Source organism: Siniperca chuatsi, linkage group LG11, assembly GCF_020085105.1.
Source record: "Siniperca chuatsi isolate FFG_IHB_CAS linkage group LG11, ASM2008510v1, whole genome shotgun sequence".
Lineage (NCBI taxonomy): Eukaryota > Metazoa > Chordata > Actinopteri > Centrarchiformes > Sinipercidae > Siniperca > Siniperca chuatsi.
The window spans coordinates 19,850,731-19,867,792 of record NC_058052.1 but is presented as its reverse complement, the minus strand read 5'-3'; the positions used below and the strand labels follow the sequence as shown (position 1 = coordinate 19,867,792).

At 38.2% G+C, this 17,062-nt stretch overlaps 1 protein-coding gene across 8 annotated transcripts in view; it reads left to right on the top strand.

Moving 5' to 3' along the window:
- grid1a (glutamate receptor, ionotropic, delta 1a) overlaps positions 1 to 17,062 on the top strand; it is a 226,702-nt gene that overhangs the window by 202,250 nt on the left and 7,390 nt on the right. For all 8 annotated transcript variants that reach the window (XM_044214808.1, XM_044214807.1, XM_044214809.1 and 5 more), the window contains 6 exons: positions 1,278 to 1,379; positions 2,774 to 2,971; positions 4,130 to 4,457; positions 6,908 to 7,046; positions 14,404 to 14,599; positions 16,206 to 16,372. In XM_044214808.1, the coding sequence (XP_044070743.1) occupies positions 1,278 to 1,379; positions 2,774 to 2,971; positions 4,130 to 4,457; positions 6,908 to 7,046; positions 14,404 to 14,599; positions 16,206 to 16,372 (1,130 nt within the window). The remainder of the gene's footprint in view (positions 1 to 1,277; positions 1,380 to 2,773; positions 2,972 to 4,129; positions 4,458 to 6,907; positions 7,047 to 14,403; positions 14,600 to 16,205; positions 16,373 to 17,062) is intronic.

Sequence of the window (17,062 nt, the reverse complement as noted above, 5' to 3'; positions counted from 1 at the left end):
AGCTGCTTCTTAAAATGCAGCTGGATGTAATTGTGCCAAAATGAGACAGTGCAGTGTCTCCTAGTCAGAAATGACCTAGTTTGAACTCAAGCTGTGATAGTTTGGCAGCAATAACATAGAGTGAGTTCTTCACAGAATAATTTAACAAAGTTTTCAAAAATATTTAATAAATGGTTGTATTGAAATATATGCTGTTATATTTAGTGATCTGAATTTATTAGAAATTGCAGGTAGCAAGTAAGGAAATGTAATTGTGATACATCCTGTTAATCAGAAGACCACAATGATCCAAAATGAAAAGCTGGAACAAAAACAATACATGCATAAAATTACATGGACATTTTGAATTGAGTAATTTAACAAAACAAATGTAACTTGCCTACCTTTTAAAAGCTTACTGCTTTTTAATGATGTCTCTCTCGTTGTGGAGTACAGTGTGTTTCTGAGGGAAAGGTATCTGGATGAGGCTCCTGCCAATGGGGCACGTGTGCTTCAGACTGAGGTGTGCTGTGGCCAGAAAGGCCTGATGTTTGGCCTTGAGCCACGATTCTTGTCCTGTCAGTTCAAATCTCATAGACCACTCCAAATGATGTGTCAGATCCTCGAGAATCCTTGTTCAGCTAGCAGCACTGATTAAGAATTGAACAAACATCAGCTTCGCAACTTAAGACATAGCTCAAAACGTTGACAGTGTGGAATGAGAGTTTTAAAGATGAGGGATAGTTTAGATTCAAGAAACAAACTCAAACTGATGTGTAACATGTCTGAAATTTTATCTGTGTGGTGGTTTTTTATACTGCAATTTTTACATGATGAGCTTGACATCTACTTAAAGTCTGAATTATTTAACGTTGTACTTCTGCTCCTCCTCCATCATCATCATCATCATCATCACCTCCATCTGTATGATTACTGGTAAAGTACACTGTAGATTGCTTACAAAGTGTGACAATACATTGCAGCATTCAGTGGTGGAGCTTGATTAGAGGGTCCTAATAGTATGCTAATGGCTGATGCTCGTTGTCTTGATAACCAGCTCAGATGTTAACGTAGACATTGGCCACTCAGTGTTGAGTGTCACTGCAAATTGAGTCACAAAATGGCAGATAGGATGACGACTTTACTTATAGCTCACTCACAGTGTTCTGCTACCCTGTATTTATTGTTTAGTTACTTTGGTGATATATTCATTAACGAGCTGTTTGGCACCTTAGTCTCTTAGTCTCCCATTTTTATCTCTTTTCCTCATTTATCTGATTTCTCTTTCTCCCTATTAGCTGGCATCTTGGGACTCCACTCGTGGTTTGAATGGTAGCCTAAAGGAGAATCGAATAGAGAGCGGTATGCAGGGAGTGACGCTCAAGATTGTAACATTACTGGTAAGTTGTGGGAGTGCACTGAATCTATTAATGCTTGACCTGAGTAGGCAAATATCTGAGGGAGAAAACAAACACCACAGTATAGAGGCAAACACATCAAAACATTTGAGGTTGTTCTTTACACCCACGGATTAAGCAACTCAAACAAACATAATTCTGTAAATTCTCCTTTTAAAAGAAAAACTCACTGATAAATTCATTTTGATTGATACTACTTTGCCTTGCTTTTCGTGATGTTAATAACAATAAACATTTCTTGCAGATGTTTCACAATAAAACAATGAGTTTGCATTAAACGTATACCGCAGCAAGCAAGCAGAGCAGACAACAGGAAGGCCTCTTACAAAACATGGGAATTAACAATTAACTGTCTCTAATAATAGCCTGTCTTAAAGAAAAGTCTTTTTGTTACCTCAGTTGAGGTTAATAAAGTCTCTGTTTCCTATTTGATAATTTACCGTAATATACTAAAGCTCCAGTCTCAAGATAATGTCCTAGGTTCTACTGGGTTCAGTGACCTGTTATCACAGGAGGATGGAGAACCAACACAAACAGCACAGGGTCTTGGAGAACTAGACCTCTTCTAGTTTACTTTACACTGTTTGGTCATACACACGGTGATTTCTCTCTTGGAAGAGGGAATTTTAGGTCTTTTTCTCCATCTTGTCCTGTGAATCTAGAGCAGAAGACTGTTAAAAAAACAACCCTACATTGCCGCAGCTGTTCTTCAACTAACTTCCCCAATTCTAGCAGCTAAAGTCTCTTCCCTCCTCCTCCCTCTGTCACTTCTCCTCACCTCTCTTCGTTTTTCCTCTTCTTCACACATGATTTACCTGCACCATATTTATTCACATAAGTTCTGCTCAGCTCTCCCCTGGCAGTGTCACTTAATCAAGTCATTTGCCTCTGCCCACTTGAACATCCCCCCTCTTCTCTGTCCCTCTCCCTCTGTCTTCTTCGGCTCTTATTACTCCTCCTTCACCCATTTAATTCTGCCCTGACACTTTCAACCCATAAAGATGAACCATGTGTGGTACAATAAATTTAAAATGGCAATTTCTACATTGATGAACCATAGCAGGTGCCATGTGTTACAGGTCAACAGTTGCTGAGGAAACTATTTTATTAAGATGAAGTTTAACTTAGATCACCTTAGAAGCTCTTCATAAAGGTGTCACCCCAAAGTTCTTAAGATGACTGAATGTGTCCTCGCCTCAGTCGCCAATCTGGCCCCAAGGACATTATGGTGCATCTTGATAAATGTACACATACTCGAGGATAAATCGTGGGCTTAGAGAAAATCCACACACATTCACATTTCTCTGCATTATCATTGTCATTAATGTCTTATCCAAAATCTCCTTTAACCATTTGTACGATATTTATTCAAACAGGAAGAGCCTTTTGTGATGGTGGCAGAAAATATTCTGGGCCAACCCAAGAGATACAAGGGTTTCTCGATTGATGTCCTGGACGCCCTGGCCAAGATCCTGGGCTTCAAGTATGACATCTACCAAGTCGGAGATGGGAAGTACGGCTCAGCACTTCCTAATGGATCCTGGAATGGCATGATTGGAGAACTCATTGGCAAGGTTGGTGTGCTTTCTTTTTATCTCGGTCAATCAATGTCCAGATTTCACTCCAAATCCTTTTTTTCTGGGAGTCAGGCCACATTGTCTCGTTTTGAAATGGGAGCCCAATTATAAGGCTCAGTAAAGTGGAAAAGATTAGAAAAACATTGTACAGGCCAACAGCCTTTATCTGCAAATCAGTTTTCTCCAGTGGATGACATCACAGATTGATTGAACTGGGTCTGATTTTTGGAGGGACACTGATAAAGTTTGAGAACTTTGCAAAGGCTGTTATGGGTCATAATGTTTCCTGTTTCTGTTGAGAATTTCAGGCGTTTTATTACTGTAATGCACATGTACTCTCCTCCTACAATCTTTATACTATTGTTTATAAGAGGGAGCTGTGTGATGGAACAATGGCAGAGTGAACATAGTGGTGTTAAACACCAAAGTTATGTTTCATCAGACAAGTCACATGTATATATTGATGATTGATGATCATATTTTTCAACATAAAAGAGCAAGACAATTCAGACTGAAAATAATACAGACTTAATTCCAAGATTAGCAAGAAAGCACTCTAGAGTTCAAACCTCCACGAAGGCCTACTGATCTCCCTGGTTATTAGCTTCAAAGTAAACAATGTTGTGGCTAGATGACAGAATAGTTATGTAAGGCATTGCAAAGTTTGGTCTAGTAATGATGAAAGCTCATTAGGTCATAAAATCAGGTTTTCCTCATGCTAAAGGTGCACAGAGAAATGATCGGTCTGAGTAGGGAGTCGAGAGATACATGCATTTTAAAATTGAAAATGTGGACTGATGGTGGTTCTTGAGGAAAAGTATGTGTTACCAAACCAATAGGTTTCTTATTGGGAATGAAAATGTGCACACCAAATTTCCTTCCAACTTGACAATTACCTTTGCAGATATTTCACAGAAACAGTGGCCTAATGCTGTTTCTAGAGAAAAAGCCGTAGGGTTTCCACAATAAAGGATAGTTCCCGTTAGAAGTATGAATGAAGTGTGATGGAAGCTCATTCGAAAAAAGTCATGGAGGTCAAATATGCTTCTCTTTCGATTTCTAACAACATATTAAAGTCTTAAATATGTTCTGCTTGTAAAAAGAAGAAATGTTATAAAGTTATCAAAATGGGAATACATGACTCTCCATCCACAGCGAGCTGACTTGGCCATATCAGCCATCACTATCACCCCGGAGCGCGAGAGTGTGGTGGATTTCAGCAAGCGCTACCTGGACTATTCAGTTGGAATCCTGATGCGCAAATCAGAGGAAAAGATCAACATTTTCTCTTTGCTGGCACCATTTGACCTGGCAGTGTGGGCGTGCATTGCTGCAGCCATCCCTGTGGTGGGAATCATGATCTTCCTGCTCAGGCGCATCCAGGCAGTGCGCTGCCAGAACAATGCAGGAGGCCATCCACCACCTTCTGTCTCTTCGCTTCAGAGCGCCATCTGGATTGTCTATGGAGCTTTTGTGCAACAAGGTGGGCAAAATAGTTTGTGTCTGGCCTTCATAACATGCAAGGACAGCAGTTACAAATCATGTATTTGTCATATATTGGAGGGCCATGGTTAGGCAGGTTTCCATTCCACCAAATCATACACCAGCCTCTTACTAGTTAACACTTCTCTGTTTGAAGGTGTTTTAACTGATAAAGTTAGTGTCATTGTTGAATAAATGAATACCTGCCTGCTCTTGGTCTTCAGCGGTACATAATTGGACACCAAGCACCAGCTATGCTGTTCTTAAATGCAAAACCCTAAATCTAAGCAGGACAAAAGGGAAGGGGAAAAAAACACTGAAAACTACTTAAAGGGATTAAGGACAAAGGAATAAAATAAAAACAAGTCCAATCAATGAAAATGCATATGTGGATGTCCGTATAAAGCAAATGCTGATTCAGCAGTGAGTCAGTTTGAGGCGTAACGCCCACTGTAGCATTTTCTAAAAGTGCCCTTGTCAAGGAGAACATCCCATCTTTAGGTCTGGTGGAGATCCAGGTATGTCCGGTTTGGATAAATGACTACTTCAGCAACTGATGTTAAAGCCTGAACTGCATCTATCAAAGTCTGGAACACTGCCTATGAGCCTTTTTTAACCCAACACCTACTATATTTCTCGAGAAGCCATGTCTTTTTTCTCTGCCTCTTTTTTTCTCCTCGTTTCTGGCTCATGTTCCAACATTGCCACTTTTTGTTTCAGTCAAGTGGATTGCATTATTTCTTAGGATTACGTAAGTCACTTTGATATGAATCTGACTGCTGATGCATAGCGTGCCATTGTCAGAGAGCATAAACTTGGCAACCGTATCCCCCCAATGATTTCATAATGATATACCAACACTTGGCTGGGTTTTGTTGTATGTTCAGTGCAGATTAAACTATCCACCCACAGACATCCTGACTCTCCTCACTGCCTTTTTCAAACAGGGACTGCTTTTCTTTTGTTCCATAAGGAGGTCAGGGAGAGGTAGGAAATAATCTGAAACTGTCTAGGAGAACTGATGAAAATAACATTTTTCCTTGTGATTAGAGAGTTTAATCAATTTGTTTCAAAGATGAAAGAGACTGCACCACAGTGGACGTTGCAGTAGGGTAAGATCGAGTAAAGTTTCAAGTTGCACATTTCACATTCAATGACCTTAAGAAATCAGTCAAAGCCATATGTAATAAAAATGACTGATGCCGGAGTGCTATGCATCTGACAAGGCCTTCAGTTTTTTTCCCAAGCTGTCCTAAGGGCACAGCTGTGTTGATTGTGACACTTTCAGACAAATATGTTTTCATTACATTTCAGTCTCCAGAATCTTTCAGATGACATTTCTATGGCTTTACTCTTCAAAATTAGAATGTGTGCTGGCATTTTTCTCATGCACCTCATAAGCTGTTGGATGTTTGGAAAGAATGACAGAGAAAAAGTGAAGATAGAAAAGCTAATGTGACAAACCAGTCTTTTTCCCTCAAAGAAAACAAGGAAGGGCAGAGGATTAAAGACATGAAGCAAATAATGTTAAAAACACAAGAAGAGGAATGAACATTAATGAGTACTACTTGAAAAAAATTTGATTGGGATGTGTAATAGAATTGAATAAATGTGCAAGTAACATTTCAGGGTAGATGGTTCTGAATACACTAAGCTCTTGGCAAAATAAGTGATGAAAACTTATAGTAATTACAAAAAATCATCGTATGCATATAGTCGACTGCTCCAGTGTTACATGCAAATATGAGTATTATCTCAAAAGTGAGAAAAATGACAACTTACAGCAGCTTTACCACAAAATGGTGGGTAATTTAAAGACATGTAAACTTAAAGTTTCAGTAGAAGACTGCCCAATAATCACTAGTTACCTCACACATATGCTTACCAGTCCATTTAACATTTTAAGAACAATAATTTTGATTTCATAGGACATATTTTCAAACCTGTTGTCGCATAATAGGTTTTATCATGTTATAAACATGCATAATAACACTGACATCCCTTATTAATGATAAAGTATGACTATACTGTACCAGAACAATCAATTTACTTACCAGACACACAAAAATGTTGGTGTCTGTTTTCTCATCGAGTCAACTAATCTCCTAAAAGCTTGTTTGAAATGCAGGAAATAATCAAAGTCACTGAAAACATAAGGTATTAAGATAAAAAGCCTTTATTTTCTTGGCTCTCTCATAATTGATTTAAACAATAAAATTGGGCCACAAGACCCTGATGATGATGATGATGATGATGATAATAATAATAATAATAATAATAATAAAGCATGTCTACACATTTTGGCAACATTACAACTCACAGCTCACTTCTACATCAGGAAATGGGATTGCAGTGCATATTATCTAAGCAATGTGATGCTGTACAGTACATAGTAAAGATGATGATGTGTGCAGTTTTTATACCTATGTGTTTATACCTGCACCTCCACAGGCAGCGACTCCATCCTGGGATCTGTGGCTCTGCGTATCGTCATGGGCAGTTGGTGGCTCTTCACTCTCATTGTGTGTTCGTCCTACACAGCAAACCTGGCTGCCTACCTTACCGTGTCACGCATGGACAATGCTGTCCGGTAAGGCACAATACTTTCATTGAACATTTTCCATCAGTCAGTCAAATGCACTTGATTCTCTTCTTGTGGAACATCAACACAACAGGGGATTCTATTATTCTTATTATTCTGTGGTATTTTACCTTAAATGTCAAAAACACAGAAATTACACTTGCAGGGTGTGATTTCTTTCTTTGTTATGATTCTTACTGTGTTAATAGTACATTCTGTAAACAAAATACACTGTTAAATATTAGGGATGTCCCAATGAAATTTCTTTGGCCCCAATCCACATACTTTAATATCTCCAATACAGAGTCCAATCCGATTCTTATATTTACCTAAATGTTGATTAAATATGTATCTGACAATTTGAAATAACAAATGTAGCCTTCTAAATTTGATAAACCTTATTTTCATGAGCTTCTAAATACTGAAAGTCCTGGTTCATAACTATTAAGTTGACAATTATTGATATGATATTAAGGAAAGTTTAACTGGAAGAATGCAACTCCTGTAATTATTGTGAAGCGTCTGTTGGGGGGTTGTACAGTGTTACAGAGTGATGGTTCTTTTACCTCCATAAACAATCTTTTATGAGGGAGAGAGCACACAAACTCGACAAAAGCCAAGTTTTATTTTGGCCTGCCGTAAAGTGATTCACGGAATTAGCATTAATTAGTGACAGCTGATGTGACCTGCCGCCGGCAACGTTTGTCATTTTAACTGGTGAAAGCAACGGTCAGCGCTGGCTAAAAATGAGAAGCTGCTTCCTGAATGTTTTGTACACTGAGCTTTGAGAAAGAGAGGGGAGAAATACCAACGACCAAATAATTTTTCATGTTCACACACTTTCATTTTAACTCACGGCTGTAAGGAGAGCAGCGTTGCAACTCTAACAAGCTGTGGTGGACAACACACCGTAGAGTTCAGTAATCACAAAAACATCCGATACTGATCCATTAAAATATGCCTGTATCGGCCCCAATACCAATACTTACGATCGGCTCCAGATTCTATTCAATATTATTGTGTCAGTGTGAATATATGTGTATATATATGTTCTCAATCACTGTAGTAACTTACCCACTTAAATATACTTTATGGTAGAGGGACACTCTTTAAAAATACTAGTGTAGTGCATTTTGTGCATCAGCCTTGAATGAATGTGTGTATATATCTCTTGAGGGATGTCTACTATAGTATGTTTTTTGTTTTTTTTATGCTGTACACAGTGTGTGGTGTTTTCTTGAGGTAGCATACATTTTAACTACAGGGACAAGTGCTGTAGTTTAGGCTGAAGGTTTATCTGTGAACATCTCTCATCAGCTGCAATTGGTACAGTGTGTTTGATCTGTCTGCTTTTCTGTAATTTTTGACCCGCTCTCTTCAGTCCAAATGCTATTTGTCAGTGAATCCAATTTGGTGTGCTGCCTCTCCCCAAAGAATGGGCAGAGAGGCATGTGATTGCATTGGGTCCGTCTTCTATTGAACAAATAGCCACATGTGGACATGTGAGGAGAGGGAGCGAATGCTAAGCAGCACACAGCTCACCTGTGAAGAGACCTTCACAGGTGTGTGCGTGTGTTTATGTTTGGATTGGCAATTACAGGGACATTAATCTTTCTCGTAGTACATTTGGTACAGTTTAGGGAACAGAATCAACCTAACTGCAAATGATTGCATTTAGGATGTAGAGGGTAGGGGAAAGTACACTTTCAAGCTACCAAAATAATTCACATACACTAAAAACACGGCTTTTGTTTGTTAGAGGAGAATGTGAGAACAGTACAGGACTACAGCACCCTGCAATACAAAATTTATTTAATTTAATAGCCTATGGATAGCTATCCTTATTGCGAGAAGAAGAGCAAATAATTACAATTCCAAAATACTGTCTGTTCATTGGTTTCTTCAACTAGTATTTCAAGTTAAGGTAGGAGAGATCTTTGCCTTTCTTTTGAACTCCATTACTTTCCTGACATGCATAAGATGCTTCTTAAATTGCCCAGCATCAGGTCTTACTTAGCAGCAGTGCGATCAAATTAACTCTACTGCTCCACTTCCCAATTACATAATCTGTGTGAGTAAATACTCTGCTAAATGTAAAACTTGCTGTGAACACATTTGCGCACAATATTTTGTGACCCTGGCTGTAAATTGCTAGTAGGCTTAGTATATCTGCCCCCTAACATCTAAATTAAGACATGTACATATTGAGGACAGGTTGATTAACATTCTGGAAGGATCAGATTATTTATTTAAAAAAAAAAAACTTGTATGGATCATATCTGACCTGCAAAGTGTGGAGAAAATTTATTATAGAGACAGAAGAAATAACACCTCACATCTAACCTGGAGAATGGGAGTTATTTGACTTAATAAAAATTTGGCCACTCTTCTGGTCCTCTACCTGCCCCTATGATGTTACAAGATCTTTAAAGACATTGTGGGTCCTACCATTACCCACAGTCAAAGTGGGCATCTGTCTGGCACACCAATGATTGATTTTCTATTATGAAATCAATGTTTATCAAAAAACAAAGCACAATTGTAATGTACCACATAAAGCACAGGAGTGGGCAACTCTGGATTAGCCCATAGGTGGCCTAAATTTTAACCTTTTTAAAGGGAATCAGTGGTTAGACACTGTATTCTATGAACACAAATTAAGCACTCTTAAGACCTGATTTGTGTTTGCGTGCAGGCTTTCTGTGAGAGAGGGAAAACTCGCTGCACTTGCATAATTTTCACAGACACACCTTAAGTTCAGGCAAACAATACATTTTGCCTCTTTTTCTGTCAGAACTTGTAGAACCACTGGAGGACAGAAAGGGATATTTACACAGGAATCTGGTCGTTGGTGAGGGGCCATTACTACCTTTCTCATTGTTCCGGGTGAACATACTCAGTACAGTAACAAGGTTACTCATAGAAACCAGGTTATGAGAATGTAAACACATCTACATGCACTGTAGTAACCTGGTTACTGTAAATTTGTGTATATATGCAGCACGCCACTAATCAGATTGCTCCCTTACCCCAGGCCTTTTTTTAAAACATGGCTTTCTCATTTTAATTGTAGTAGTGATAGAAGATGCTGCTTCCTGACTTTACTTCTTTTTTCTAGTTTTTTTTTTGGTGTGTGTGAGCAGACTCAGACAGAGCTGAGCTTAATCCTTATCATTACAAATAGTCAACATTTTAGCGGTGGAAACAGATGTATTTAGACTTCTGCTGGCTACTTTTTGTTAGTTTCAGTTTCAGTCTGGCTTTGGATGGAATAATTTTAACTATGAGGACACATCGTTCTTTAAATCACCTCCCTTCATCCAGCTGCTCAGCTGTTGTCTGCAGTGTTTTGTCATGCACATGCGTACTTGCAAAAAGCAGATTAGAAAACTGGTTTCTGGTATTCATGGCAGAGAAATCAGCTCCATGAGAAATCTACCTTGGGAAATCAGGTTCCTTAATCCCCTTCCCCGATTACAGAAACCAGGTTTCTCATTTACATGACTTACTGGAGAAAGCTGCCTGTAAGCCGGTTACTTAACTGCATGTAAATGCACAGACTGTAGCTTGACTTGGAAAAGAAAAGGTACTCCTTTGCTGAAATTCTTACAATCCAGTACAATGCCCCAAAACCAGGTCCTTGCTGCCTTGGAGTCATTGTGGTCGAGGTGGAAAAGCTGTGCCATCTGAACCCAAGTTAAAGTATAGGAGCAAAATAACTATAAATTTGGACTGCTGTATTACAATAGTCTAATCTCCCTCTCCAGATGCACTGTATCGTGAGAGTTCCGTCACTGCTCAGTTCTAGGCTCCAACATTTTATCCCTCTATACTCTAACTTAGCAAGATCATCTATAAATGTCATGTCTCTTTTTACGCAGATGGTAACCTAGGTTTTAATTAGACCCGGTGACCAAAGATCTACTAATAATATCAAGTGCCTCACAGAAAGGGCTGGATTTCTCCAAATTGTCAAATGTGAAATTCCTTCGCTGCTTTGGAAATGTTTGTCATAAAAGTACTGGCAGTTTGTCCTCCAACATAAATCCAATGTACAAACCTTGGAAAGATTTTGACAGATATGACTTGAATTTCAAAAAACAGACAGAGTGAGGTGCAGCTCCCTTCATTTTAACAACATCAAAAGTCAAGTTGTTTTTTTATTATTGGAGAAATCAACTTTCTTTCTTCCACAAGTCAGTTACAGAGACTGGTATACTGCCAAAAAGCAGCAGCTTTGTTTTTTTCTTTTTTTACCAGTGCCAAAGGAGACTATATACCCTCCTTTTATAGTATGTATGTGAGCATGCTTCCCACTGTGTGTGTGCTTATGTGTGATGATTACCCAAGTGTTCCTCTGCATGTTTCTAAATGTGTGTGCGCATGATACATTCATTTGGTGTAATGGGAACAATTAAAAACATTGTCTGAAAATAGTGTGGTTGCTTAAGCCAACAGTTGCATATTAGATCTATTCTATATCTATTTAAACACATCACTTTTTCCCCTTTTGTTTGCTCTCTATGTAAATAAGACTTTACAAAACACCTACGCTGTGGGACACAGAGGTGAAACTGTGTTCTTTTTTTTCCTTCCATACTACAATGTAAAACTATTTTATGTTAATGAGTGTGAACGGGAGAAAAAGAGAGAGAAAGTCAGATTAGGTTTTTTTTGTCCTCCAGGATATCACATGGATTAATACTAATCAAGTGAACTCTTTGGCTGAACTTTTTTGTTTTTAATGTTTTTAATTGTTACTGCTATGGCCAATTTTACATTTATTAAAGTTAAATATAACCATGACCAACTGTGCAGCCAGCCATTTAACTACAGGAAATTAGTGACATGCACACATAACAAGAGAAAAATATCCTTTGCAAACATGTGTCTCTGTAGCAGTGCATGGCAGAGGAGGAAAAAATGTGGTTTGTGTGTGTTTGGTTGGTGTTGTTTGTTTCAATCTTGGTTCAGCCATTAGCTATAGCTAATAGCTAATGAATAGAGGGCGGGGTTGGACCTCAATATTGATTGCGAATCAAAGTGTATGGTGCACTGCTTTGAGAAATGGGTGATAAATGTCCTCAGTACATATACACTATCTACTTCAAATAGTCGTTGCCTGATATTATCACTTGTTAGTAGTTTAATTTTACTGGATCTTTGATTTTTACAATGCGCCACCATCTGTCTATTATTTTCACATTTTCTCTTACAATACAGGGGGCTTTCAACTCTTTTATTCATTCTATTTACTCCAGCTGGTAGAACTAAATATAGTGTTGATTTATCTCAAATCTATAGTTCCACATGTGTAGGTGTTTGTGTAGTTACATAAAAGTAAGCTGCAAAATTAAAGCAGAATATTTTACTCGCTGCTGTAAAGCTTGCCGTTTAATCTGACAGAATACGCTGGAGACCATGCAATATCTAATCAGTTGTGTCTTTCTCTCGCTTGCTTTTTTCCCCCCAACAACCACTGCTACACCATATAGGCTTCTAATTAAATGGTTGAATTAGTCCAACATCATCATCTTGAGATAAGCTATTCGATTCTCTCACTTTTTAGGGAATTGGTGAGAAGACAATCTTAGTTATATAAACATTCTGGTGCTACTTTAATATGTTGATTTTCTAAATAAATGCAGCAAATACACAGAGCATGTCAAACATATCAACCCAATACCAGTCAGGGAAGTAGGTAATCTTCTGGGTAGATTGCCATTCAAATTACATTGGAAGCAAACTCTAATTACGAGGACATTGGCATTCAGCAAATATGATGCTGTATAAAACTGGCAATAATATCTATATATAAAATACAGCTGCTGCAAGGAGCCTCATTTCTTATTGGCCACATAGCATCTGCATAATAAGCATTTCAATCAGGAAAGACTAGTTTTCCAAATATAAAGTATGTTCATAAAAAGTAGATTAGAGTTTGGTGCAGACTCTATTAGGGGCTAATGCCCAGTCATGGGGATGAACCCCATAATCGGTCAGCTACTTAACCTCCCGACCTGGTCATCATTTCTCTGAATCTGGTTGGAGTTATGGTGCTGGTAGTGCCGGGGAAAGTGGCAGTCGGGGGAAAGTGTTGGCATCGACATCAGAAGCAGCAGGCATCAGGTACAGTTAATTTCGTTAAGAGAGGGAGGTGGTAGTTTTACTCTTACGGATTGGATAGAGTGCACCAGGAGGGAGATAAAACTAGATTTTTAAAAAGAGGGGGAAAAATCTGTATATGGAAGGATACAAGCCAAGAGGCGTAGGTGGAGTCATGAATGAAGGAGGAGTGTTGGTAGCAGCATGAATCGCTGTCTACTACAGTGTCTTTTCTGATACTGCCAAAGTCAGAAATTTTCAAATCCTATATGTACAGTATCATTCAATAGATTAGTGACAAACAGACATTCCAATCTGGATGTTTTACCTATAAACTCAACTGTATTTGCAGAAGACTGACTGTCACTCTATGTATCGCTTTTACAATATAAAGTTATGTATGCAGTAATGGGCAATTTTATTCAAGTTGTCCTCTGTTAGTAAGTATGAAAAGAATGAATCCTAAATTTGTTGTGAAATGCACACAAATGTAATTCATAGCAGCAGAAGTTTAATTGTCGAGCATTTGTACATGCGTATTTTCTGACTTAACCAGAAGTGTTTGAACCATTAAGACGTGACATATTGTAAGCAGTAACAGCTTTGTTGGCAGCAAACATGTACATGAGCCCATACATGTGAAAAATAATAGTATGAGACAGTAACACAGTACTGATCATTAAAAATATTATTAAATTAAAAGCACAGTCTGTGACGCAAATATAAACAAAAGGGTATCCCCAGTACTAGAAATTAAAACACTGGATTAGAACCTCTCAAATTAATTGTCTTTCAACACAGATAAGTAGTAGAAAAACAGCTGTTCAAGTTTAAATAGGCTATATTTGTAAAGAGCTGTGTATATCGGGCCTATATTTTAATAATGACTGGTTAATAAACACACAAAATGTTGATTATTCATATATTATTCATATTCAAAATCTCTACTATTATGTATCTGAGTTAGCTCACATTAACAAAGTGAGGAAAAAAGACAAAATGGTTGATAAACCCTTTAATATCCTCTGTAGATTAGATCACACTGTTTTCTGACACATGTACTTTTAACTTCCACTATAGTCATATTTACTGCTGACAGTCATTATAGTTCGCTACATAAGACAAACTGAAATGTTCTCCTGTAAAGGCTGTGTCAAAGAAAATCATTTTCAGTTTGAATTTTTTATTATTTCCTGTTTTTCCGATCACAGTCTTCTATCAAATCTAGTAAACAAACTCGCTCATGTGACCCTGACTGTAGGTCGTTCCAGGACCTGTCCAAGCAGGTGGACCTGGTTTACGGGACAGTGAGGGACTCTGCCGTGTACGAGTATTTCCAGGCCAAAGGCACCAACCCTCTGGAGCAGGACAACACATTCGCTGAGCTCTGGAAGACTGTCAACAAGAACAACGGCTTTGAAAACTCTGTCTCCAGCCCATCAGAAGGAATCAAGAAGGTAAGTATTTATTTATTTTGGTTTTCATAAATAAAATGTTGTCAGAACATTTTTAACTCATGTTGCCTTTTGTTGGACTTATGTAGGTGTTTTTGCAAAATGCTTTTCTTGGCAAAACCAAACAAAACTTTAGCTCCTTTAACACTAACATTTAGCTAACACAAACTGTTAAATAATTACTGTCCTTGATTCACTGAGGCATGTGAGTAGTGATATTTTTTATCTATTGAATTGTGAGAGGTTTTAATTATTCTCTCAAACTCAGTGTGCTACTGAATTAATATTTTATGCATTCTCTCCTGTCTTCCTTTAACACCAAACACACAACTACACACACTTGTAAACAACAGATTGAAGAATAATCCATAATTTAACAAATTACAGTGAAGTCTAGATATATGCACTTGTCACTAAACTGCTTTATTATTTGAGCAGCTAATTGCATTCAGTGTAGTCAGCCATTTTATTCAGTCACTGAATTACTACAGTTCTTCTTATAGTCCAAAAACTGCTACATGTGCCTCATTTTGACTTCAGTTTTATAGTGTAATGACAATGTGATTTCTCCAGTATATGTTCATTTCTTCAAGGTTATTGAACTTAAGAGCCCTGTGTAGTCCTAATGAGATGTGCGGTGAAATAGCTGTTCAGCTGTATTTGTTGAGAACACAGTCTTAATCTGGAAGATGTAGGTTGTAAGGACACCACGGGGAAGAAAGCCAGAGAAGTGCGTACCAAAAAAAAAATCCAGAAGGATTTCAGACAGATTTTCAGCTGTGGTTGCTCTACATATTCTCCAGTGTGCGCTTGAGGCTAAAGCACATGATCGTGTCTCTGAAAATATGCTACACGCAGAGGAATGCAAAGCCAGAGAAAATAGGGATGCAACTATTTTCATCATCTTTGTAAAGAAATCTAATGTTAGTGCATGCTATTCAATGTTTACTCTAATGAGTGGCCAAAAAGTTGAGGCTAATTTCTGTGCAAATATTTAGCTCGACTGTTTGTTCTGCTCATTGCTTTTTCCCAGTGAAAAGTCTTCTTGTGCACCACTCTCCCACCAACACAGGCTTCAAGTGGGTTCAAGAAGTGAAAATTGAAGGGGAAAATAATCTTTTAGCCACACTGTTGTAATTCTGCCCTAACTTGTCAAGTAAAATCATGGGGAAATGGCATGTTGTGATAAAGTCTTCACTCTGTAATTCAACATATAGGTGCTTAAAAGAGGATGCTGGGGTGGGACATGAAAAGTTCACAAATGGGCAGATTTAACCCTGAAAATCAAAGTAAGAAATAATGGGACTTTGATATAATAAAACAGAGAAATAACGTCTTTCACCTGATTTTAAGGTAGATTTCTTCAGGATCATGGGGTGTGTCTTTCAGAGGATAGTTTTGTTTGTGTTTGTGCACCGTAGATAGTTGAATAGTGAAGAGTTTTTGCTTGTCTTTATAGTACAATCTTTGTCTCTGATAAGGGAAATAGAACTGAAAAACTCAGTTAACTCAGTTCCTCAGCTAAGTTAGTGTCACTTTGCTTTGAACCCGTCATTCATGTATATATCCTTTGTGTGTGTGTTGTGGGAACTTTTGTTGAACTATCCAGGCAAAGCGAGAGTCATATGCCTTTCTGTGGGACATGGCGGTGGTAGAGTACGCTGCTCTGACAGACGATGACTGCACACTGACTGTAGCAGGAAGCAGCATGAGCACCAGAGGCTACGGTATGGCCCTGCAGCACGGCAGTCCTTACAGAGACCTCTTCTCTCAGAAGTACGTATATTGGTATATATTTGATACTGAGATTTGGAAACACAGACACATTGCTAAAAATAGGTCCAACTGGGCATAAAATACAAGTGGTCAGATGATCGGGCTTGTGTAAATGAGCCGACAGTTTAGCCAGATTATCAAACCACTTTATTTGGAGGTAAAACCAAAAGTGAGCGCCACCATAATAGCACTGATAATTAATTATTTCACAGGAAAACCGTGAGTGTACACAGCTACGGCAGGTCAAAGTTGAACCAGAAAGTGGGTTTTTTAACTATGATGGATGTTTACAAAGAACAGTTTGAACAAGAACAAGTTTGCCTTCGCTTTCTCTTCCAAACAAGTTCAGCTAAAGTGGATATTTGTTTACAATGTGTGTGATCATCTGAATGTTATTTTTGCCTCGCTGGACCTATTTTTAGAGATGTGACCGTATTTCCAGAGCTCAGCGATTACTTTGGTGAGGACAATGTTATCATAACCGACAGAACAGATGGCCAGAGCTATGACAATAAAACCTAAGTCGTAATTGACCGTAGTTTTCGTTTTAATTGTATCTAGACATCAGTCAACATTAAAAGTATAGGTAGAGTTTGAACATTTGCAATTTGAACACTTCTCATCACCGTTTCTCTTGAAGAGGCAGACTGAGAAGGTCATATTTCATATTTTCATTCCATACTATTTGCC